The following is a 23649-nucleotide window of genomic DNA, read 5'->3' on the forward strand; positions in this document are numbered from 1 at the left end:
AAAACAGTATGGGCATTCGAAGGGTCTTTGGGCAACAGAGGCCTTAGGTGGTGGTGGAATGATACTCGTGTCCTGTCCGCCGAGCAATGTAGGCGCATATGATGTCTGCGAAACTCCAGATTCTGATGCTGTTTCTTGGAATTGACTAATACTGCCTTCATGAAATTCTGTTGCAGTAGTCTCCGAGAGCGCTTCCGGTGCTGGGTCAGGTTGAGCAGCTAACATTGCATCGATTCCCTGGCTAAGCTTTGCATGGTGCCTCTCACGGTATTTTAGAATTGCTCTCTGTCTCGCCATGGCTGAAGAAATGCGATTTACTAAAGCTAAGCTGGCCGTAAGGATAATGATCGATCGATAGTAGGAGTAGACCGAACAACCCTGTCCTAGTTGATAACTCAATGGTTGTGCTCTCCCATGCCATCCTTCCCTTCATTGTATGCCTTGTGGTTTCTTATAAATTCATATATTGGTTGTGTGCTCCGACATTGTCGGATATCGGAAACTCCATCAATATTCAATATAACTGATCCATTCGCTAGTCGTTTTGGTCGTTCAAGAGTGAAATCGGCCCAGCATGTGATTGTCTGTATTAAGTTAGAAATAATTAATTGAAGAAGAAAAAAAGACTTGCCTTTCTCAGATAATCAAAGCAATGTGGCCAATGCCCATCATCGCGATAATCCACTCCTATGTCTACACCTTCACGCGCGTCCTGGAGTGCTTTCCGCATTGCTGCTAGACAGTGCAGTTGATGGAACCTATCCTCCATCAGTTCGCCAGAAAACTATGAGCTTGTGGAATGCAAGCATACATGCTGATAGAAGCAGGACTGCCAATATCATTCCCCTCCACATCAACCAGGTTCTGCCCGTCGCCAAGTTCGACAATCTTATCCTCGCCGCCGCTCAGGTCCTCTTTCCAGAGATGATCGTATTGATGATCTAGGGACATGTATCTCTCATCACTTCCGAATTGGGTTTCAAATTCATTCCCCGAATTCGTAACTCTTGTTGTCGTCGGCTGGTTCCTGTGCCAGGCGAAGATGTCGATGACGAGTAGAATGCAGAGTAAGGTGGTCGTGACAGACAGATAAATGTTTAGGTAGTTCCATTGGCGCTTTGGTCGGCGTCGAGGGTGGATATTGTCCAGGTGGTCATCAGGCTCACTTCTGGAGTCATAGTCTTTAACAGGCACGTATGACATGATTGAAGACGCAGAAAATAATCTGTTAAGGCGCTGGGTTCAAAGGAATGATCCGCAGTGTGAAATATGTGATCAGTACGGAGTACTCTGTACTCGAATAACTCGGTAAGCAGGAAAAGCCTAGTCACTTCACAAACGCGTCTCGATCAACCCCGGCTTTGTTGAGCTAGGCTAATGCCATCCTGTATTTTCCAGAATACTTACAAAATAACACTTGAGGTAATAGCATTGTCTACTTAACTAACAAGCAGATTGCGCATAGCGTGGAACTCCATAGCATCGAATAGAAATCCTACAGCTTGTTGGTTTTCATTTCTTTTTTTAGTTTAGTCTCTTTCGCTTCGTGATCAACATCTCTCTATCAAGCTCGTCAAAAACCAACAATCCCTCGCGATGTGATTCGCAAAGACGGGCAATTCTTCAGTTCGCTATTCTCTAACCAACTGCAGTTCTCCTATTACGGAGCACGGAGTACATTATGGTTCCTTTGACAGAGTGGGGGTCAAGTCGAAACGGAAGATAAGCCTTGAATTTAGCTGAATGTAGATAGGTACAGAGTAGATCGTATCGTATCGTATTGTATCACCAGCGCCGCGTATTGATACCAGTACATACCGTTACATAGTGTTGGTACGGAGTACAGCTCCGTAAAAACCGCTCCAAGCGTTCTTCACTTCTGCAGCTCTGAAAGCAGGCCGATTGAAGATCGATCGGAATAAAATGTAATTCAGTCTTCATTATTTTCCTTCCTATTTTCTACCCAAATTATTGATGGAAAGAACAGCGCGACAATCAACAAAATGCATTCAATTACCCATATCATTTTATTGATATTACTTTCCCTCACAAACCTCCCCCTCGCAGCATCATCGCCCTCCCCGCAGTACTGCCATGTCAACCCCGTCGAATTGAGCGATTTCTGCATCGCGCTCAATACGTTCCACAATGAGACCAACCACAGCGAAGATTTCTACGTCACCGTCTCGGCCAAGTTTGTCGATGGCACGGGCTGGATCGCGTTTGGCTCGGGGTATCTGATGCATCAGTCGTTGATGTTTGTCTTTTATCCGGGGAAAACGCCAGGGTGTACGTATGCATCGAGAGAGAATGATTCTGGGGAGGATGTGACTCACTTGAATATTTCTTGTAGCGACTGTTTTCGGTGCAAGATCCACAAAGTCAGTTTTATACCAAGCCATGCGATTTCTCTTTTGTACTAAATTAACCCTGTTAGATACCATGACCCTCCAAGCCATACCGCCGACATCCCAGACGTCAGAGTCGTCAGCACACGGTCTGAAAACGGCTACTCGATCCTCAACTTCATCTGCTACGCTTGCAATCGCTGGGGCGGCACTCGTCTCGATGCAGACGCTGTCTCGCAACCGTGGATTTGGGCAACAAATCCGTTCCAGGATGCTAATTTGGATGATCCGTATAAGCCGCTGCAGATACATACGTATTATGGTGAGTACTCCGTAAGAGGGCACAAAAATCAAAGGCTGAAGAGATGCTGACGTAAAAAGATTACTTCTATATGAACATGAAGAGTGGACAGGTCGTCGATCCTGTTGAGCCCTACTTCCCCACGATATCCACGGACCGGACGTCCATTGCTGCTGGACACACGCGCGACGCAGCGGGTGGTGTCGCGGCATCGAAAATATGGTTGTATCATGGTATTCTGATGGCGTTTGCCTTTGGGGTACTCTACCCTCTAGGCGTGGCATCGCTCGTGGTGTCAGTCAAGTACCACTGGATTGTGCAAAGCATCACGGCGGGATGTGGCATTCTCGGAATTGGCGTCGCGGTGTTTGCGACCAAAAGTGTAAGGACTGCCTGCCTAAATGCATATATACACGTATACTGACACCTGGGGCTATAGATATCGAGTTTTTTGGGACTCCACCAAGGCCTGGGTTGCCTTGCAGGCCTTCTCTTCGTCGTCCAGTATGGCCTGGGTTTCCGGCATCATGTCCTTTTTGTCCGGGCAAAGAGACAATCGGTCAACATGCCTCCTCCACAAACTGGGCTGAAGCAATACCACATCTGGACAGGGCGGGGGTTGTATTTCCTGGGTGTTTCGAATGTTGCTCTGTAAGTCAAGCCCTTTCCCATCTTCGATTTCATCTTTCTAATTCCAAATTCAGAGGACTTCTCTTAGCGCAGAAGCATCGTGCATTGGTAATTCCATGGCTTATCACTGTCGGTCTGGAATTGGCAGGATATTATTACGTCCTTGTTCGTCGCAAGCGACAGATGCCAGTAGAGCCATTGTCCAAGGGGTCATACGCGTATGATCCTGTGAATGACTCGGAGGAAGCTATGCCTCTGAATGAAAGATGATATAGTACACTGAACTGTCATGAGTGTCTATGAGAAGTGTTGTATGTTAAAATGAACAAACTTTAGACATGTGCATGTAGAGTCTTGTTATGTCAGTTGTTTCTACAGATCCTAGACATATAGAATTGAGACAGACTAGCTACTCAAGTCTCAACAAGCGGCATTAAATAACGAAGATTGATAACATCTAGATTTTTAGGCCATCACGGCTCATACATACACACCTTGGTCCTCCACGACAAACTCAACGGCACATCGCTCTGGTTCACTGCTCTCGGCCCCGGCGGAAACATGAGCTCCTCCAGCATGGAAAAACAATGCCTCATATGCAGATAGTCAATGTCCCACGGACACACATGCCGCCCGGTTTCCTTGGCCTGCCAATACCGGCGCAGCGCACGGATGCAATGGCCACGATGGAACTCCTTGTCCGTGGGCAGCATGTAGTTGTTCGGATCGCTCAGGAAGTCCAGGTTGTACCACATGCCCGAGTCGCGCAGCTCCGCTTTCTCCGGGTAGCGCTTGGCGAGGTACTCCTGGTACCGCCACTCCTGCTCGTCCATCAGCTCGATGGGGACCAGGGCCTGGTCGTCGATGCGGATGAACCATTTCTCGGGGTCGTAGTGCTTCTCGACCCACTCGGTGACGTTCTCGGGCGTCAGCAGCGCCGTGTATTTGGGTCCGATGCTGTCGCCGACGTTGTATTGGATGAGCCTGGTGTCCGGGCGAGTCGAGTAGAAGAGTGTCGCTGCGGTGAGGAGCAGGGCTGCCACGAGCGCGAGAAGTGCGTAGGTCCATTTCTTATGGACCGCGGAAAACTTGGCCAACTGTCGAACGAGTTTGCGGATCGCGTTGCCATGGAGGATATCGGGTGCGGTGCAAGGAGCCAGGACAGCGAGATACACCCGCCTTTCTGCGGTCTCGGGGATATATTCGAACGTGCAGTCGACGAACGCATTCTCTCCGTTGTCAAAGGCCTCGGTGAGGTACTCGACAGCGCGGTCGAAGGTCAGCGATCGTTCCGATTTTGTTGTTGGACAGACTAGAAGGACCGACGGTCCGCGAGTCGGTCGATCCAACACTGTCCGCGATAGACCATCTTCCTTCACGGCTTCCAGCAAGAGACGCTTGATGTCGACGGGCACGAGTAGTGCCGACTCTCCAGTGGAGGAGGCATCGTCCCAGACGGGGAGTGTCTCTGCTGACTTTTCGGATGCCATATTGCCGCAAAGCCGAGATCAGAGGTGTATGGCTGGAAAGAAGACAAGTCGAAAGGAATATCAATCTGGGGACAGGAAGAAGAGATTCGTCCCCGATGTTTCGTCCGCAATATCCATAATACAGTCATTACAACAAGACACATGCTGTTGTATTGTAATTCTATGTCACAACAATGACGACCAACGTGATCAACAGGAACGCTTTGCAGATCGGCATACAACACCAACAGCCTCACTTCACCACGAGTCGAGATCTAGACCGTGGACACGGAGGAGAGAGCGCAATGACGGCATGACGTGAATGGGGGCGGAGACGTAAGAATCCTGTCTGTATTGCGTACTTGCAAATCCGTATTTCGTGTACGCGTATTGTATTTCCGCAAGCACTGCCCCAAACAGTCTTTTGGCAACGGAATGGCTCATCTTCTCTCAACACCTCCTGTCTGTCTATACTCCTCTTGCCTCGACTCCATCTTCTCCCAGTCGTCAGTCACCAGCACGATGATACCCTCCCTGCTCTTTCTGCTCTTGTTCTTCCAAAGCGTCTTGGGGGCACCCATCCCCACGAGCCCCTCCTCTTCGACGCGCATCCACCTCTCTTCAGAGAGCTTCCGGCCATTCGGAAAGTCGCTTTCGGCAGCGGAGAAAAAGCGGCTGATCGAGGAAATCCTTACACCGGAGGAGTGGGAGCTGTATGATGGTCTGCTTGTGGACAGAGATAAGAGGCTGTATTGATTGGTGAGGGCGTTCGAACGTTTGTCTTTAGATGGGTTGGGATGCTGACTGACTTGTTCCAGAGTTCGTCAGAGATAACCATAAGGAATAAGCATCGGAAATGAGGATGGGGACTATATGGCGCGAGCAGTGATATATTCTTCCTATCAAAGGCGGATTCTGTCAAGATTACAATGTATCATGCTCTATATCTAAATCAAACGCAAAACTCCTTATTTCTCCATTATCCTGTACAAGCATCAACAAGATAAAAATTCCATCGACAGCCTCATCTCGCCAACCAAGCCACCATCTCGCGTAAAATTCGCAAACGTCTCCGCACACTGCGCCGCAATCTCCGGCGATAACCACGGTGCCTGAGCTGGATCTCCCTCATCCCGAGTTTGAGTAATCTTCGCCCAGATGTAGAGACACCGCTCGACAGGATAGTTCCCGGAAACCCACACGTCCATGAATCGGCCCGTCTCGACCAAACTCACCCGCACCTCGCGCGTGCGGTCCGGGTCCTTGTACCATGTCGTCCCGCCCTTGCGGAGGAATTGTCGGGATAGCGTCTCATTGAAGCAGTGCGCTGGGACCCAGGCGTAGAGCATCGCGTCGAAGCTGCATCCTGCTTCCATGGCGTCTTCGGGGGTTGTGCCGCAGTTGGCGACTGCAGCTGCAGCAGGTGGTGCTGCTGCTGCTGATGTTGTTGTCTCTGTAGTCGTGATGCATGGAGGAGCGGCATTCCTGGCCCTGCCGAGTTCATACGAAGCGATCATCAAGAATATCGTAATGACGACGGCGCAGACCCAGGCGTGAATCTTTGAGCGACTGCATGCTGTATGGCGGGTGTTCTTCTCCGGGGTAAGAAATGGAGATTCCTCTTCGCGATCTTGGGCCATGATCAGACAGACGATCAGACTGGCTGCACTCGTTGTATTTGGGAAATGTCTATCCACTGCTCTCTCAGAAGTTGAAGCAGTTGCTTTCACAAGATTTGTGCCCGAAGACTTCTCGAGAGCCTTCGATTTGCAAACAAATTTTTGTATCAAATAAAAGTTAGTTACATGTACAGAACGACGCGCTGTATCGTAACATACAGAAACAAGTACCGAACGGCTCTACAGTCCTATACAAGACTATCATCCTGACGGCGCAGCCCAAGCTAAGCTAGCTAAGCCGGCTCCACATGGCGACAGACCCGCAGATAAGCAGATCCTTTCTGATGTTGGAAACGCAACAATCAGCCGGGGAGAGCTGTCAATGTTGGTGCTCGCGGATTGTCGTGAGAGGACTCGCTTCTTGGGTCCGTTTCTTGCGGAATACAAGATAGAAGCTCTTAAAGCATTCATTCGATCCTCCGTAGCCGGTGCACCATATACACCGTCCATCATATTCATATCCACTTTTTTGATAGCAATCTCTAATTACAGCTCTACTACTATCTATTATCACTCTCACAATGAAGGTCCTCCAGCTCGCGATTGCCTTTGCTGCCCTTGCGGGTATGGTGAGCGCTGCTCCGGCTGCGAGCCCGGACAGCGTGGATCTCGACAGGCCCACTGTGTACGCGGGGTACAGGAAGGTCAAAGAAGAGAAGCGGGATGTTGATCTCGAGAAACGACCTACCGTGTACGCTGGATACAGGAAACTCGAGGAAGACGCTACTGAGGAAAAGCGGCATGTCGATCTCGAGAAACGGCCTACTGTCTACGCTGGATACAGAAAGGTCGAGGAAGAAGCTACTGAGGAGAAGCGAGACATCGAACTAGAGAAGCGTCCTACTGTCTACGCGGGGTACAGAAAGCTTGAAGAAGAGGAGAAGCGAGATGTCGACCTTGAGAAGCGTCCCACCGTCTATGCTGGGTACAGGAAGGTCGAGGAGGAGCAGTGAGAAAAGAGCTGCAACGGTAAGATTTTCCGCAGCTTTTCGAGGAATTGTGACGTCGATGACTGATATCAGCCTTAGAAGAAGAATCAATGGCCGTTAAAAGGGTGGTGGTGCAGAGGACGACGAGGATAGCCAGCTGGAAAGCTGAGCTGGTTCGAGGGAAATAAGGAATTGGCAAACTTTCAAGGCTGTGTGATTTTTTTTTCTTTTTTCTGTATCTATCTAGCGAGTATCAATCACATTGCTCGAAAGAGCCGTTAACAAATGTACTACGTATGTGTTGTGTTATGCGTAGATTTGGGATATATCTACTACTGCGTAGAATTTCGTAGAAGGAAGGCTGGAAATAAGGAAGTAAATGTGCTAAAAAAAAACAGTTAGTTGATCATGACCATGAGCCAATTTAATCTGTTTGTTTCTAAGGCCATGCGCTGGTCCCAGCTGACCTATCTCACTCCTAATTTAAACCTCCACGTGCAGTGCGGATATTTTGTAATTCGACATTCTACAGCCCACACTGCACGTGTCCAACTAGACAGACAGAGAGACAGACAGAAAACACGACGAACGACTCTTTCAATATTCGCACATATGATCATTCCAATGTTCGGTCGCAATCCTTCTTCTTCTCACCGGTACGATCCCCTCCCAGCGGCAGAAAGCGGGGACAACAAGGAGGAACCCGCGCAGCAGAGTGATGAGGCCGCAGCACTTCCTCGTCGACGATTCCCTCTCTTCTGGACACTCTACTTCGTCTTCATGCACTGCGTGATTCTTCTTCTTCTTTTGGGACTGCTGCTTCTGCTGTGGTCAACATCTCGTGGCCAGAAAGGTCAAAACGCTTATTCGCTGCTTGCCTCGGAACTGCGTGAGTTGCGACATAAAAAACTAAGTAGATGTGCCATACTGAACGACACAGCTTTCGCGCGCGATTCTACACGATACCTCGAGACAGTCTTTTCGCCATCAGGCTTCTCGGATTCCTCGCAGCAGCCGAGTGCGTACTATGGCGAGCCGACGCCGGAGAAGGATCGGCTGTGGAAGAGTCTGTATGATGGTATATACACATTTCGAAGAGTTGAAATGATTCAAGCTGACTGTCGCATCGCAGTCGGCATGGTGGTCATCACAAAAGAAGAGTACGAGCAGCTGGATGTCGAGACGACGACTTTGGTGGGGGATGAGGATCATTATCTGGTGACGCTGGAGGTATTTCATCAGCTGCATTGTTTGGTACGCACACACTCTCTCTTTCGAGAAGCTTGTTTTCTGCTGACTTTCTGCTGATGACAGGACTATCTTCGGAATACCATCTATCCTCTTCTCAGCGGGGCAAAGACGCACCATCCTGATGAGTCGGAATGGGTTAAAAAAACGCATATTGGTATGTTGACCATATATTTTATCAAAGACTGGAGTTTTGATTGACTTCTGACTGATTGACAGACCACTGCATCGACTACCTTCGACAGGTACTTCAATGCCATGGGGTAAGCGATTCTTCTTGCAATATATTTTCCCTCTGATATCTATCTAACACAAGCAGGACCTAACTCCTATCACGCTGGAAACCATCCCCGGAGTCCCCGTCCTGCCGCCGCCGAATCCGGCGCCGTACAAGCCCAACTTTTCCATCCGGCACACCTGCCGCGATTTCGACGCCGTCTACGACTTTGCGCTGAAGAGGAATTCGTCGGGGTATAAGGTTGCGTAGAATATATTCCATTCATAATGACCATATATACTATATCTATAGAGGATAGATGGATAGGTAAATGGATCATTCAATATGCACTTCCGAACCCCGTTCCACCGCCCATTTGTAAATGGCATCGAAATTGCGACAACTGTGAACGACTGCATGGTCGAAACTGTATCCGACGTAGGAATCGTCGTACCAGAGGGCGATTGGCGTGAGGTCTGTTTCGCATTAGAAAAGCCTGCAAAACGAGAGAGAATAGAGAGATAGGTAAAGACTTACCGCCGTGACACTGCACGACTTGTCGGAGGTAGTCAATGCAGTGGGCTAGATGCGTGCGTTAGAGGAATTCATTCGAATTCATTCGCAGGGTTAACCATTCAGAGATAACTCACTTTTGTGCTTCCTCCTCGCTTCCTCATCCTCGTTGGGGTCATCTCCGGGTTGAAGATCCAGTTGGATTCGGAGGTAGTTCTGCAAATAAAAATCAATTAGCCAGATATACCTTTTTGTTTTGTTCGAAAAGTAAAAATCTTACTATGCAATGAAGCTGATGAAACATCCCAATCGCCACCGGATACACGCCCGGTTGCCGTATCGACTCGACCGACGGAGTCGCCAGCTTGCTATTCTGCTCTGCAGTGAGGCCAATGACACCGACTGAATCATCATCAAATCGTCAGTATAAATATTCACACAGAGCCTTCCTTTTTTTTTATTTTCCCTACCATGCGTAAGATTCCACCACGCGCGATCAACCTCCGGACCCGGCGGCCCCTCAAAGATAGTCCTTGTCTCGTCATGCTCATGGAACCCGCTGGCCGCAAACTTGACGTCTTCGTACTTGACGATATCGGCCGCAAACTCCAGCTCGTGTTTTCGCAGCGGCGAGCATGTCGTCGTCGTGGACTTGGACTTCCATGTCAGCAAGAGCGCTGCTGCAACCGCAATCTCGAGGAGGATGATGAGCAGATGCACGGCCCAAATCCACCATGATCGGTGGTGACTGCGGATAGAGGCAGCCGCTTTTCTGAATTTCACGGGCACGACGTCGTCGCTGTCATTGTCGTTGTCGTTGTCGTGATACTTTTGTTCCGAAGCGAGCAAGTGTTCCTCCAAACCGTCCATGGAGGAGCTTGCTCGGTGTGCTTTGTCGTGGTTCGACATGTTCAATAATCAATCGATCGAGATGATCAAGTCTGTCGAGTCTTTGCAAAATCGCGACACAATTGTCTTTGTCAATCTTTCTCAATCTTCTGCCTTCTTTCTGGGTGTCCACCCCACGTGCACGCACCGATACATCGGCCCTCGCGGACTTTCGAACGAACAGATCACAGCTTCGCACCAGCTGAGCTCTCATGTCGACATGTTCTGGCCAGATCCTCCGGGCATGTTGGTACGGTACTAGCCTTCAAACCGGCAAAACGACAAAAAAGGGTGCTGATCGCGTGAGGCGGACCTTGCAGAGAGATAAGCATCCTTCAAGCTAGGCGAGGCGACCGGGCTGTCAACGGCGTCATCTCACCAATCGGCTTGGATACCAACACCAACAATTGTCAATCCTGGGGGCTAGCTTAGCTACCTACCTAGGTAACTAGCTACCGTCGGCTAGTAAGCCTAGCAAGAGCCGGGGTTGGCGCGTGGGATGAGGTTAGTTTATAATTTTCCTAGTAGGGTTAAAGCTATTTTTGACCGGCGCCGCACTAAGAGAATCCCGAGAGTGTATTATATTGATACCCGAGGATACCGTATTGATGTACTGTAAGAAATGTACTGTACTAGCCGTTTATTACAGTTTTCGCCCTTCCTTCGCTTCAGCCGCTCGTCGATCTTTACTGGATATAAGTTGGAATTGGAATTCCTTCGCTGGAGATAAGACTGCCGGCTTCTGTTGGTTTCAGTCTGTGGATTCAGTTGACTGAGGGATTATTATTTTGCCAAGCAACTGTTTCTGTAGCATGACTGAAAATGAGTCATATTCTATTACTCTCGCGCTTCAGCTCCTAACTCGAAAACATGAATCAAGCTAGAATCAAGCTAGAACCAGAATGCAGACCGTTCAAGGACCGCTATTCGAATCCATCGGTAGCAGATCATCTACAAGAACTGTCAGCACAAAGAAAAAAAATCTTCGAGAAGAATATCGGCAAACGTACTAATCGTAGGCACATTCGGCACCCCATCCGGATACGCAGGACCGTAGATGGGATGCTTGATAAACCCGGGCTCGTGGATCGGCGCCTTGCGCGCACGCATCCAGTCGCGCAAGACATCCCACTTGACGCACGTGTGCTCGGCCGCTTTCCACACCGGTTGCGGCCGCTTCATGTCCCAGTGGTAGGTCATGAAGCCGACGTCGCCGTGGCACATGGCTGCTTGGAGCAGGTAGTCGAGGCAGTGGTCTGTTGAGTAGCTGTCAGCGCTTGTATGTACAGTAGTTGAGGAGTGATACTTACCAACATGATGGCGATTCGATTTCTGCTGCTCGGCTGTTGCGTTGGGCCAGTAGTATTCCGGGTGGCTGTATTGGTAGAGCGTCATCTGTCGGAGTCAATAGCACGATAGCTGAAGTGGTCCATGTATGTACTCACCACGCAATGAATTTCGTGATGGACGTTCATGAGACCAACGCCCGAGCCGTCATCCTCGAGAATCACCGCATCTTCCTCACGGTTAATCTTGCGCAAATCCTCCCGGGATAGTCGTACGAAATTGCCTGCGCGGGTCAGTCATTCTCTCCTCCCGATGACACGAAGGCAACAAACCTAGCAGGAGGTCTTTCCATCGCTGGTCAATCTCCGGACTCGGGGGTTGGATGTAGTAGCTCTTCGCCTCGGAGCTGTATTCGTGTCGCTCATGTTGGAGGACTTCCAGGGCCGGGGCTGCAATCCGTCAGTCCCATCCGATCCAGAAGATTGTAAATTTTCAAGACTGCGTGAGAAACGCACAGTGGATGAGAGAAGGAGTGCAAAAGGACGGTCTCCGAAGATAAGTGATCACCGCGACTGCAAGCAATGCGTATATGGCCAGAAACGAGGCGTGCAGCTTCAGTGCTCTGGCTTTGTACCGCGACCAACCCTCAGAGTTCGGCCCTGGATCTGGACTGTGGAGCAGTTTTTCTTCCTGTGATAGCTGATCATACTGCGGCGACCAGCTTTTGAAAATTTGCTTTGCTGAGGAGAACATCTTGCGATTGTTCCACGTAGAAGACGAGGTTTGGTGGAGTGAAGGTGGAGGGAGATGAGGATGGCGGCGAAAAGTCTATAGAGCTGACACAGACCAACAAGACAGCAGGCTAGATATGGAATTGGAATTATACTCATTACGGAAGTATTTAGATGGAATTATTTGATGGAATTATGCTCATTACGGAAGTATTCCATTGAAATATTCGATTTGAGATTATTCGCTATAAAATTACTCGCTACAAATTCCTGCAATCTGCAGTTTGATGACATTATTTACTCCGCCTTCAGAGGATCCTTCACTCGAATCGTCATATCAAACGGCTCTGCTTTATGCGCCCACGCCCACTCGGTCACTTTATCAAAATTACGACACGAATGCCGCACATCCCTGGCGGCCAGATGCATTTTCATGCCCTCATCCCAGTAGACCCAGTTCACGCTGAGATCGGACGCGCACATGATGCTCTGCCGGAGCTGATCGATGCAGTGGTCCAGATGCTTTGCGCTGAGGAGCGACATTCCCTGTCCGCCCATGTGGTCTTCGGGCTTGTAGCGTTGCGGCCAGAGGCCTTTGCGGATGTTGTCCTGCGTCGCTTTTGTCAGTGCTTTTTTTTCCCCAGTTGACAGTGGTGTAAACCTACCAGACAATGCAGCTGATGGAACACATCCAACCCAATCAGATAGTGGTCTTCGTCGCCCGGGATGTTAATCGTCAGGTTCGGAAGCAGAGCCGCCTGGTGTCGTGGAATCTTGCTCCACAGCAGCGCTAGAATCTGTCAGGTGCAGTCTTCTCTTTATTCTGTTTCTCTCAGAGTGATTCTCACGTTTATAAAGAGCCTCCCACGCCTCGTCAATCTCATCCGTAGGGGCGGGTCCATCGAGCTGATATCCGACCGACTTTTCGCCCGGAAGATAGCCCGCATTGAATTTGCGTACCTCGTACTCGATCGCATCCATTGCAGGTGCTAAAAAAGCTGTCAGTGCGGATATACATACGAAGAAGCCGGATGCTCACTGTAGAGAAGCTGAGTAGAATAAATTCCCTTGTCCTTTCGAAACAAGGCAAGATACACGATGACGGCCACCAGCACCAATTCGACGATAATATGGCCCAGGTGTATGATCCAGCTGCGCGCATGGAATCGTCTTGTTCGCCGGATGGGCTGGGGGAAGGAAGAAACCGACTCGGACTCCCCGTCCTCGCTGTTGCGGAGGAGCTTCTCCTGGGAGCCAGAGTCCAAGCTGTCCCGATCGGAAAGCATCATGTTGATGACGAGCTGTGTACGGAGGAGGAAGATACTGGGCTATGAATTGATTCTCGAGATACGGGTCTCAGTCACGGTCACCGACAGACAAAAAATTGCGAGGACCAGCGGCGGTAGGCCTGGACTCGGAGGCGAAAATGCCCCCAAACACAGCCTCGATGTAAGCAATAGATGCAGACACTTATCTTGAGGTATGTACCCCGTATTCAATAGAAACACAGAAGTTCGAGAACCAACGTTGGGATCACCAACATAGCACGAAACAACAGGCTAGCACGACGAAGACTGCTAAGCGCCTGTACTCCGTAATCAGTGAAACCCAGCTAATGACGGAATAATTCCCCTGCTTCTCAATTCTGAGGGTGAAGGAAGGGAGCAAAGCCGCCAAAGCGGACAAGATGGAATTAGAATTGGGGTCCGAACTTTGAGGTGGATGATGGTCTAAATCTACATATGTATTGTTCGAACGTAACGGTACGGTCACCCGTAATATACCGTAATGCGTAATGTTTTTATTACGCGAAATTTTCCTTTTGAATACCAGTTATCGTACCACAGATATGACGGCAGATATTGGCGACAGATATGGCAACAGATATGATCGGTTGCATGAATCAATCCCACGAGGGAAATTAATTGCATTGATAGAATGCGGCAGAATGTGGCAGCCACAGGTGGTACTTTGTGAATAAGCAAGGGCAAGTATATCAAACCGTAGTAGTCTTCATCCCATACCCCGCTCCTACAATCGTAGCAATCAATGCAGAGCATACCGCAGAGTTCAGCTTTCTAATCTGGCACAATGTTCACTTTCCCTGGAAGTAACATGAGGCCAAAAAAGTACATGGCAGTCCCTTCAGAGGACGTCGAGGTCGACGAGATCGTCACAGAAAAACTGCGCTTCCTCCGGTCCAACAATAACTCGAGGAGAAGACGACGAGCGCTAATAGCCCTCCTGATCGTTGCTGTCATAGCCGTCTTCATCGTGGGACTGTCCACTTTGTGGGTCTATCACGATCACCGACAGAAAAGCACCACCACCACCACCACCACCACCGTCGAGGAGGCTGCTGGTGCTGGAGACTGCGTAAAGCCAACCCTTCGACAGGAATGGCGCACTCTGAGCAAAAAGCAGAAAGAGGAGTATATCTCGGCGGTGAAATGTCTGCATACGATCCCGTCACGACTGAATCCTACGGGAAAAGTGTCGGATGATTTTCCCTGAGTGCATATCTGGATGAGTGGGACGAATACGTTGGCCAAAATCGTTGGAGGAAACAGTACGTGTACTGACTGATTCGACGGCCAGCACATTACACTCCGACATTCCTTCTGTGGCATCGGTATTTCATACATCTGTATGAACAGTTTCTGCGGAATCTCTGTGGATATAGGGGTTCATTACCGTGAGTCTCCAATTAGGGACTTGTTTCTTTTTTTTCTCTGGCCGCTATACTGACAGATTTTCTTCCAAGATACTGGAACTGGTCCCTAGACTGGCAAAATCCCACAAAAGCACCCGTCTGGGACCCCTCGGACGTTTCGGCGGCGACGGCGACATCAACGGCCCCATCACCGTCGCCAACGGGTCGTGCGTGCGCGATGGGCCCTTCGCAAACTACGAAGTGACCTACGCCAACCTGGAGACGCAGCCGCATTGCCTGTCCCGAGGCTTTGGTCGCGAGCACTCTCCGCCGCACTTCTCCGGACAGGACTTCGCGCCGGGTGTGGTCCAGGCGCTGTTCGCGCACACGACGCTGGCGAATTTTTCCATGGTCCTGGAGGAGACGACACATGATGCTATTCCGAATGCGATTTGGGGGGGATTTTGCTTTGTTTACGGCTCCAAGTGGTAGGTCGATCAATCTAGAGTAGTTCGTACTAGCGAATGAATCGAGCTAAACCGAATATAGATCCCGTCTGGTTCCTCCACCACGCGCAGATCGATCGCCTCTTCTGGTTGTGGCAGTTGGATGATGCGCCCCATCGCGTCGAGTATCAGGGCCTGATCGAGACCAGTCCTGAGTTGCAGGAAGCTCTCGACGCCCCGATGCCGATGAACGGGCTGGCGGCAGACCTTCCGGCGCGCGATGTCCTCAGCACGGAGGGAAAATTGTTGTGTTATAGATATGTCTAGAAATGAATCGAGATATGACCACGTGCATTATATGCGTTATACTAGCTATATGTAGAAGAAGTTAGAGTATCTTGAAAGCCAGACAATAGAAAATGTCAATCACATCGGACAAACTGATAGCTTGGGACCTTGGTCCAGCTTCTCGGCCACCAGCTGATCTTCACCTCTTCGCCGCCTCGCTTGACATACATGGTAAAAGACCGATTCCAGCCGTCTGCGTCCGACAGGAAGCTGTATTTCGACGTGACCATGTCGCCTTCCCGGAGACCAGCTTCTGCCGCCCTGGACTGCGGATCCAGGCCCCGGATCACCGCAGGCTGCGCGGAGAGATTCTCTTCAGGAAACCCTAGGTAGAATTCCTCCTGGTCCTCGCGCTGCAGCGTCCATTTGGCGTCTGGAATCCAGGTACTAGCCACGTCCGGCAACAAGACGATCGGTTTGGCGTCCGACATGTCCCGATAATCATCCCATGCCGCAGGACCAAGCTCTTTCTCGACGAGCGACAGCCAGACTTTGATCCCGTGCGGCTGGCCCGCGGCTCGCAGTCGGATCATCTCGAGGATGAGGTCGTCCAGCGATCGTTTCCCCTCGCGATGGAGCTGGCACGCAAGCTGCAGGAAGTACATCAACCCTCGCTGATAAGGGATGCGATTGACGCGCCCGGGGAGCCAGAAGCGGTCCTGGACGTCCCTGTTGGGCACGGCACGATCCGGGTTGGTGTAATAGCCCGAGAGCCGCCAGTTGAAGCGCTGGACGAATTCCTCCTCGCTGAAGATGCCAAACCGATACGGCAGGATCAGCGAGTAGTACTCTGCGATGCCCTCGTTGAACCAGCTGTCCACCAGATCCTCCGGCCCGCCGGTCGTGAAGCCCAGCCGCGGCCAGTTGTGCACGATCTCGTGCAGCAGGAATCCCTGCACCGTGTCCGCGTCCTTGGGGAAGATGGGCGTCCATGCAAAGACGAAGCCGCGGTACAGGCCCCTCCCCGACGCGCATTTGTACTCGTTGCGCCGCACGAAGATCCGGAAGAGCTGCTCGTCGTCGTGGAAGAAGGCGGCCATCCGGGGAACCAGTCTCTCGAGCTGTTCGCCCAGCGCGCGCGCGTCGAAGGGCGGCTCTGCCAGCCAGTACAGGCCAAAGGAATTGTTGGTCGTGACGTTTGGATAGCTCTTCAGCTGCCCGACGGCGAAAAAGCACTCCGCCAGCACGGCGACCTTCTCGCGCACGGCGACATGCGGCCCTTCGCCGAACGTACACACTGCTCGCGTGCCCGCCGGGGCATACGAAAGATCCCACTCGATCGTGATGTCGTACAGCACGTCCTCAGGCGTCACGGGGATCAGCAGAAAGCCCAACCCCGCGCCGCTGAGGCCGCATGTCTCTCTCTCCAGCGCCACTTGAGGCCCGCAGGGGGTCGACTCGTCCACCTCGCGCGGAGTCGCGCGATACTCGACCGTCAGCACTTCGCCCGCAGCGACGTCTCTGCCGACGCGGAATTCGCGGTGCGTGTTGCGTCTGGTGTCGGTGGTATGGAGTGCAATGGCGTATCCGTGGCCGTCTGTCAGACGCACCGACTCGGCTGTGTACTGTGTGGTGGGCACGACGGCGCGCTTCAAGGCGTGGTCGAACAGGACTTCATCGCGAGTCTTTGCTGCGGTATCAAAGACCATGCGGACGTCGATTGCTTGCGCCGCGCCGGCATCGTTGAACGCGGGGCGGAGCGTCAGTTTCAGAGCTGGCATGATCGATGTCAGGAATGCTGATGTATTCCAGGCGATCAAGTCGAGAGTGATCAGCGTAGAGTGGACTGCTTTAAATAGTTGTTGTTGAGGGGGCCGTATTGTTACCCCATATCGTACTAACAGTTCGCTACTGTACCCATCAGATCAACCGTCTAATAAGGAAACGACAATACTTTATATTGTCTATACTATATTTTGCATTTCTAGTAAATAACAAGTATTGATATGGTCTGTTTACGACTTGATTAATCAAGCAACTTATTCTTAATATAAACATATAACGCTAAGGCTCTTGTATATTACAGTATTATTAAGGCTTACCTTTTTCATAATTCAAACAACTTGATTCCAGCATAATAACAATCTGGTAGAAAATATCTCTCTTTATAAATTCGAATAATCCAATATTATCCCGAACCCGTACAAGGTACTGTTTCTCTTAACTGCGGTCCATTCAAAAGAACAGAAAGATACCATGCTTTGACGTCATCGGCAGTGTGGCCGAGTGGTCTAAGGCGTCAGACTTGAAATCTGATCCCTGCGGGGTCGCCGGTTCGAATCCGGTCGCTGTCGAAATATTTTGTTTTTGCCCTATTCAGTAATTTTTCTTTTTCGACAGTACGCTGTACAGAGTAGGCTGGATGAAGGTCATTCTTCTTCTTCGTCTCTCTTTTTTTTTAACAATCAGCAACATGCTCACCCGGGATCTATGAGAGGCTTATATCGTCAGTATATCATGCATTACCCGTCTCCTCATCCCGCAGCCTCGGTTCGCGGGGATCGAGCTCGATCCAGTCCCCAGTGTTGTTATGATTAGTTGTTGCTGCTGTCGTCTCTGGCATCTGCCAATCGACCTCCAGCGTTGGAGTCGGTGTAGTACTCCCAGACGCGGCACCAAATCCCTTTGCCGGAGCAGGTGTGCCAGTCTCTTTCCCTGCCGCGTCAGGAGTGACCATCGCCTCGTCCGCACCTCTTCTCGCCCTCTCATCTACTTCATCCTCAGGCGTCCCCTCCCGGCAGGCCCACGCGTCGACAAACCTGAGCACGTCCCGCGGCCACCAGCGCTTCATAACCAGCAGACGAAACGGCACAAGGGCGACGATCAGGACCGGGAAGGCCGGTGCGGCACGGCTGAGGGTGAGAATGAAGATGGCTGTCGTGAGGACGATCTGCAGAATGGTGTACAGATGGATCGGCAGGTAGGACGGTCTCTCAGGCGGGGAATCATCGTGAGCGCCTGGCTCAGCAACACGTTTTCCTAGAGAAGCAGGAAGAGGAGGTAATTCCGATGGAGGCGTAAGAAGATAGAAAAATCTATACAGAATCGGACTGCAGATATTGTCAGCCAGCCTGCTGCATGCCAAGGAAATGAAATGGAATGGAATGAATTCCGTACTTTACAGACAGGCTCTGCTCCCCCATAAAAAGGAACAACCCAGCAAGGACGCTCGTCGGAGTCAAGCCGAGAACTTTCATGAATGGTGGACTGACAAAAAGCATGATTCCGCCCGCATGCAGCAACGCGGACCATCGCTGCTCATAGACACGCCTGACCTCGCGTTCCTCGGTCTTCTCTTCCCCGTCGACAGTGATCGTCTGTTGTTCCCGTTCCGTGTGCATCAGGGATTCAGAATGAAGAGGCGCTTGAGGGAGCAGCCCGTTGGCAGGTGGAATCCCCAGGATCCCGCATAACGCAGTGGTGGTGCCCAGCAAAGCAATGTCCCACGCGAATCCTCCCGGCTTCCGAGTCCCGTAGCGATCGATTGTGCAGATGATCGAGCTGACCTCGTGGTCGAAAAAGAAAAGCACGGTGATGATGATACCGGGAACGACGGCGGCAAAGATCCACCCTATCGGCAACTTCCAGAATTCGACAAAGAAGGTCTGTCGATCCGGGGACGTCGGCCTGAAGGAGGTGCTGACGTTGAGCGTCATCTTGTCCAGAGTGGCCAACTCGCCGACATGGGGCAGGGCAATGAACACGACGATCGAGATTGCCGCCGCATACTCGGTCAGACCGAGTCGAATGTACCGGTGGAACAGAGGCCGCCAGCTCTCGGCGGTCGAGAGGAAAATTGCCAGCAGCATGGTGCCAACTGCGCCGATTATGGCGTAAAGGAAAGCCGCGAATGACAGGTTCGCATGTGCTCTTTGGAGTTCTTGGATGGCCTTGTGGAAATAAATAACGCTGTTCAGAAGAGAAAAGATTTCCGTCGAAAACGTCGTCACATAACGCATCGTCCAGTCGTGAGCATTAATTATCGCGAGCAGATAATGGAGCCACGCCGCATGAATGAGCGACCAGGCCATGAAAGGAAGAAATGGAATCTGACCAATTGTTAGCTTGGCACAGGAATGGTGTGAGGATGCTGACCTTGAATGACTCGGTGCATAATGCATATATGTTCTCCGCCAGCACGGAGAACGGGCCCGTCACGCCGAGGATAGTCAGCGGTTGGATTGAGAACCTAGCTGAGTTAATAAAATCTATTTCTTAAGCGTTGAAAATCACCAGGAAGATGATCGCCACCGACTACGGAATACCTACAAAGAGAAGATAATCCCACAAATCGCCGTGCTAAACACAACTTCAATCGTCCCCCAATTGGCCCCCGTCGAGACATAGAGGTCACTGGCAAACGTGATGCCAGGCAAAAGATTAGTGAAGAAGACGTAGACAGCACTGGCGATGATCTGCTGGTTGAACACCGTCCAATCGGAGACATATCGCCTCCGCAGGTTGACGATATCCTGCTTCAGGAGTCTGAAGGGGCGAAGCGGTCCGCCAGCGGCGACACTTCCGCGCAGGACGCGAAATGGCCGGGGAGTGTGCTTGGAGGGCGTGATGATCGAGTGGGCATCGGGATCTGGGTCGTCATCGTGCTCCGGGAGATTGGATTGTCGAGCTCGACGATGACTCCTGTCTGGTCGGTGGCGGAGAGACGATATGCGAGCAGATGGCGGCCGAAAGGCCGAAATCAAAGACATTGGAATAAATAATGCCTGGGAAGTTGTATACTAATGTGTATTTTCGTGCGGGGAAATTATCGGTGTGAGATAGATGTATACTAGGTAGACGAAAGCGGTCTAACAGAAGGCATCGATGGATCTGGAAAACAACGGAATATAGATATAGTTCTCACCAGCGAATCCATCTTAAATACCAGCCAATGGAGTGCTCGAGTATCGTCTTCACCAAGTGCATTGCATTCGACTTCTTATCTGCTGGACGATCTTCAGCAATTATTTATTGGCTGGCATCACGTCACGGGGAAGACTGCTCACCGCCTGCCGTTGCGGAACATCTCAATTCCTCCGAATTTCCTCTCGTGTTGACTCTGTTGATTTCCACAGATCAGCATCGGGACTGCCTGATGCCTGTCGCTACAAGAATGGCCACTCGCTTCCTCTAATATGCTATGCCCTTGATGCCGTCTGGTCCAGAACGCTTGCTGTCCGTTGCCTGACCATGGCCGCCAAATTCATCCCGCGCCAGAGCTTCCCGCACTATGGATCGGTGCCGCGGTCGTACTTCCTGGGCCATCACCGGGCCGGCCTGGAGAAGATGAAGAAGATGCTGTCGTCGATCGACTACGTCATCGAATGCCGCGATTTCCGCGCGCCCGTCACCTCCATCAATCCCATGTTCGAGGAGGCTCTGGGCGACAAGTCGCGTCTGATCGTCTACACCAAGCGAGATCTCGGAGCCGAGTCTGACGCAGAGGCAAGAAGGGTGAGCTGCGAAAGAGAGAGAGGGATCCTCGATCCAATGCGGAGTTGGTGCTGACGAGTGAAAAATACTAGAATAAGAAACTGATGCGCCGCCTTGACGAAAAGAGCACCGTCTTTTTCACCACCTCCACCATGGCGCAATCCACGGCCCCGATCATCAGACACTTGAAGACAGATGCCTACGGCCCGGACAAGCTCGTCGCATGCCGGGTGCTGGTCGTCGGCATGCCGAACGTGGGCAAATCCACCTTGATCAACGCCCTCCGCAACGAGGGCGTCAAGAAGGCCAAGGCCGTCCAAACGGGCGGCCAGCCCGGCGTCACGCGGAAGATCGGCACTCCGATCAAGATCGTCGAGAGAGAGCACGGCTCCGACGTCTACGTGCTTGACACCCCGGGCGTCTTTGTCCCCTACGTGCCCGACGCGGAGCGGATGCTGAAATTGGCGCTCTGCGGCTGCGTCAAGGATTCAGTCATCCCCCCGACCATCCTGGCGGACTACCTCCTCTACCACATCAACCTGCACGACCCGCGCGTCTACTCGCGCTGGTCCGAACCGACCAACGACATCATGCCTCTCCTCGACAGTTTTGCGCGTCAGTCGGGCTACCTCGCCAAGGGGGGTGTTCCCAACACGGACCTCGCCGCCCTGAGTCTCGTTCAGAAATGGAGAGCCGGCGGCCTGGGCAGGTTCATCCTCGACGACATCCAAGCAGAACTCCAGCGACGGAAAGAGGCGGTTGAAGAGGCGGGTCAAATCAGCATGGCGCAGTTGCTCAAGGCCGAGAAAGCGGCCAGACATGAAAAGCAGAGGAGAAAAGAGGCTTCCTGATTTGAGAAGCACATTGCACTGTACTATTATTACATGCATGTATGATATGATGACGACTACCTAATTTGTATAGTAGTGAACCCGTGTACATTACAAATAGAAGGGAAAGAAATAAAGCAAACAAGCTTATTTATGGGTATCAGGACACTTCCGGTCGCCCATGCAAACAAAAGCAATAAATAGCACAGCGTATAGTTCAAAGGAGACAGCATTGGAAACGACACATCAGCATCAGATAGCAGTGGCAGTGGCAGTGGCAATGGCGAGATCAGGAGATCTTGTCCAGTAGTCTCCTTCTTCGTCTCTCCACCAGCTCTTCTTGCACCTCTTCCAGCGTAGGCAGCCTCCATTCGACGCCATCACCGGCATCGCCAGGCAATGGCTCCCAGCCATCCTCGACATCGTCCTCACCACGCCTGAGCATGTCCTCGAGGGCTTCCTTTTCCCGCTTCTGCTCGTACTCCACCAGCGAGGCCTCCTCCTCGTCACGCCCATACCCGAAGTAAGCAGCGTCCACGTGCTTGCGAGCCATCTCAGCTGCCGCTCGGCCTCCGCCTCCCGCATCCTCATCCTCCTCCTCCGGCCGCCGGGCCTTCCTCGCAGCGGCCTCAAACATCTCCTTGACGCCGGGCAGTTCCCGCGCGCGGCCAAAGTACCGGTACCCTTTCCCGCCACCGGGGATTTCCCTCCCTTCGTCATCGTAGACGCGCCCGCCGCCGCGCATGTAATTCGGGCCCCCCAGGTTCCGGATCTGCATCTCCCACATCCACTTCTCGCGCATGAGCTTGTTGATCTCGTCGTTGAGGTCCCGGATCTGGTAGTCGCTCAGGCTCGGGTCCTGGATCCGCGACACCTTCCGCGAGATCTCCTTCAGCACCTGCCCTCGCCATTTCTCGCACGTCGGGATCGAATCCACCGACGTGATCGCCTTCGGGCGGCGGGTTCGGCCAATGTCCAGAATTCCGACTTCAGCGGCCTGGGCCGCTCGGAAGCGGAAGAGCATCGACTGTGCCTTTTCGCTGTTGCGCGCCTGGCCGTTTTTTGGTTCGCGGTTAGTCGAGTTGCAAGGGGAGGGAGAAAAGAAAGGAAAGAAACTCACCATTGTGACGGAAGGAATGCAAACCCAAGTACAGTGGATCAGATACGGAAAGGAAAAGGATGAAGGAGGAGACTGCAGGAGAGAGAGGAGAGAGGGGGAGAGGGAGTCGGTGGTGGCTGAGGTTGGAGTGGTTGGACGTGGAGGAGTTGAGGTCGGAAGATTTGATTATCAAAGCTTGGCTTGGCCGATAAGTTAGGTTAGGCTGGCTGCTGGCTGCTGTTAGGGCTGCCGCCGTCTCCGCTTGGCACGATCGCCCCGCGTGACAATCCAACGTCTGAGTTCTGTTTAAACAATTGTACTGTATACACTTTTAGCAGAAATTCGTATCCTTATTATCATATCCTTATCGTGATATAGCTTACATACAGGCCGTGTCTATTCAAGTCTTATTTACAAGTAGAGATTGATTTACAAATAGAGAGAACAATTACTTCATACCATACTCGTAGAATGCAGTCACATTCAATACATACAGACAGCATAACTCATGAGCAGCCGTAAAGCATAAGGAGGTACATACATCTCGTCGTCATCTTGGCCAGTCATCACATCATGAACAAAGGTGGTCCCCCTGCCGCC

The 23649-nt window shown here is 51.5% G+C and overlaps 13 protein-coding genes across 13 annotated transcripts; 4 read left to right on the forward strand and 9 right to left on the reverse strand.

The window, feature by feature from the left end:
* Positions 1 to 701: 701 nt before the first annotated feature.
* On the reverse strand, positions 702 to 1203 carry T310_2552 (uncharacterized protein; the record flags this gene model as incomplete). Its single annotated transcript, XM_013474537.1, has 2 exons — positions 702 to 732; positions 812 to 1203. The coding sequence occupies 2 exons, from the start codon at positions 1201 to 1203 to the stop codon at positions 702 to 704; spliced, it is 423 nt and encodes a 140-aa protein (XP_013329991.1).
* An 800-nt stretch (positions 1204 to 2003) lies between these two features.
* On the forward strand, positions 2004 to 3549 carry T310_2553 (uncharacterized protein; the record flags this gene model as incomplete). The annotated part of the gene is made up of 6 exons (XM_013474538.1): positions 2004 to 2289; positions 2354 to 2381; positions 2438 to 2670; positions 2730 to 3031; positions 3089 to 3300; positions 3354 to 3549. 6 exons carry the CDS (start codon positions 2004 to 2006, stop codon positions 3547 to 3549), a joined length of 1257 nt encoding a protein of 418 aa, XP_013329992.1.
* A 111-nt stretch (positions 3550 to 3660) lies between these two features.
* Positions 3661 to 4769, reverse strand: T310_2554 (uncharacterized protein; the record flags this gene model as incomplete). Its single annotated transcript, XM_013474539.1, has 2 exons — positions 3661 to 3684; positions 3774 to 4769. 2 exons carry the CDS (start codon positions 4767 to 4769, stop codon positions 3661 to 3663), a joined length of 1020 nt encoding a protein of 339 aa, XP_013329993.1.
* A 419-nt stretch (positions 4770 to 5188) lies between these two features.
* On the reverse strand, positions 5189 to 6388 carry T310_2555 (uncharacterized protein; the record flags this gene model as incomplete). Its single annotated transcript, XM_013474540.1, has 3 exons — positions 5189 to 5552; positions 5677 to 5732; positions 5786 to 6388. The coding sequence occupies 3 exons, from the start codon at positions 6386 to 6388 to the stop codon at positions 5189 to 5191; spliced, it is 1023 nt and encodes a 340-aa protein (XP_013329994.1).
* A 560-nt stretch (positions 6389 to 6948) lies between these two features.
* Positions 6949 to 9091, forward strand: T310_2556 (uncharacterized protein; the record flags this gene model as incomplete). Its single annotated transcript, XM_013474541.1, has 8 exons — positions 6949 to 7376; positions 7604 to 7650; positions 7700 to 7753; positions 7889 to 8245; positions 8297 to 8610; positions 8671 to 8761; positions 8824 to 8867; positions 8924 to 9091. The coding sequence occupies 8 exons, from the start codon at positions 6949 to 6951 to the stop codon at positions 9089 to 9091; spliced, it is 1503 nt and encodes a 500-aa protein (XP_013329995.1).
* Positions 9092 to 9157: 66 nt separating this feature from the next.
* Positions 9158 to 10243, reverse strand: T310_2557 (uncharacterized protein; the record flags this gene model as incomplete). Its single annotated transcript, XM_013474542.1, has 5 exons — positions 9158 to 9297; positions 9359 to 9403; positions 9472 to 9550; positions 9615 to 9736; positions 9805 to 10243. The coding sequence occupies 5 exons, from the start codon at positions 10241 to 10243 to the stop codon at positions 9158 to 9160; spliced, it is 825 nt and encodes a 274-aa protein (XP_013329996.1).
* An 892-nt stretch (positions 10244 to 11135) lies between these two features.
* On the reverse strand, positions 11136 to 12262 carry T310_2558 (uncharacterized protein; the record flags this gene model as incomplete). The annotated part of the gene is made up of 6 exons (XM_013474543.1): positions 11136 to 11173; positions 11233 to 11498; positions 11533 to 11597; positions 11668 to 11792; positions 11842 to 11958; positions 12025 to 12262. 6 exons carry the CDS (start codon positions 12260 to 12262, stop codon positions 11136 to 11138), a joined length of 849 nt encoding a protein of 282 aa, XP_013329997.1.
* Positions 12263 to 12537: 275 nt separating this feature from the next.
* T310_2559 (uncharacterized protein) lies at positions 12538 to 13529 on the reverse strand (the record flags this gene model as incomplete). Its single annotated transcript, XM_013474544.1, has 4 exons — positions 12538 to 12849; positions 12906 to 13030; positions 13089 to 13229; positions 13280 to 13529. The coding sequence occupies 4 exons, from the start codon at positions 13527 to 13529 to the stop codon at positions 12538 to 12540; spliced, it is 828 nt and encodes a 275-aa protein (XP_013329998.1).
* Positions 13530 to 14331: 802 nt separating this feature from the next.
* Positions 14332 to 15385, forward strand: T310_2560 (Monooxygenase; the record flags this gene model as incomplete). The annotated part of the gene is made up of 3 exons (XM_013474545.1): positions 14332 to 14672; positions 14924 to 14935; positions 15025 to 15385. 3 exons carry the CDS (start codon positions 14332 to 14334, stop codon positions 15383 to 15385), a joined length of 714 nt encoding a protein of 237 aa, XP_013329999.1.
* Positions 15386 to 15761: 376 nt separating this feature from the next.
* T310_2561 (uncharacterized protein) lies at positions 15762 to 17763 on the reverse strand (the record flags this gene model as incomplete). The annotated part of the gene is made up of 3 exons (XM_013474546.1): positions 15762 to 17538; positions 17582 to 17591; positions 17730 to 17763. 3 exons carry the CDS (start codon positions 17761 to 17763, stop codon positions 15762 to 15764), a joined length of 1821 nt encoding a protein of 606 aa, XP_013330000.1.
* A 379-nt stretch (positions 17764 to 18142) lies between these two features.
* On the reverse strand, positions 18143 to 20563 carry T310_2562 (Anion exchange protein; the record flags this gene model as incomplete). Its single annotated transcript, XM_013474547.1, has 5 exons — positions 18143 to 18737; positions 18805 to 19736; positions 19783 to 19876; positions 19957 to 20411; positions 20552 to 20563. 5 exons carry the CDS (start codon positions 20561 to 20563, stop codon positions 18143 to 18145), a joined length of 2088 nt encoding a protein of 695 aa, XP_013330001.1.
* A 314-nt stretch (positions 20564 to 20877) lies between these two features.
* Positions 20878 to 21971, forward strand: T310_2563 (uncharacterized protein; the record flags this gene model as incomplete). Its single annotated transcript, XM_013474548.1, has 2 exons — positions 20878 to 21141; positions 21213 to 21971. The coding sequence occupies 2 exons, from the start codon at positions 20878 to 20880 to the stop codon at positions 21969 to 21971; spliced, it is 1023 nt and encodes a 340-aa protein (XP_013330002.1).
* Positions 21972 to 22239: 268 nt separating this feature from the next.
* T310_2564 (Isy1-like splicing family protein) lies at positions 22240 to 23073 on the reverse strand (the record flags this gene model as incomplete). The annotated part of the gene is made up of 2 exons (XM_013474549.1): positions 22240 to 23001; positions 23071 to 23073. The coding sequence occupies 2 exons, from the start codon at positions 23071 to 23073 to the stop codon at positions 22240 to 22242; spliced, it is 765 nt and encodes a 254-aa protein (XP_013330003.1).
* Positions 23074 to 23649: the final 576 nt, after the last annotated feature.

This window comes from Rasamsonia emersonii (genome assembly GCF_000968595.1).
Source record: "Rasamsonia emersonii CBS 393.64 chromosome Unknown ctg1118621760032, whole genome shotgun sequence".
NCBI lineage: Eukaryota > Fungi > Ascomycota > Eurotiomycetes > Eurotiales > Trichocomaceae > Rasamsonia > Rasamsonia emersonii.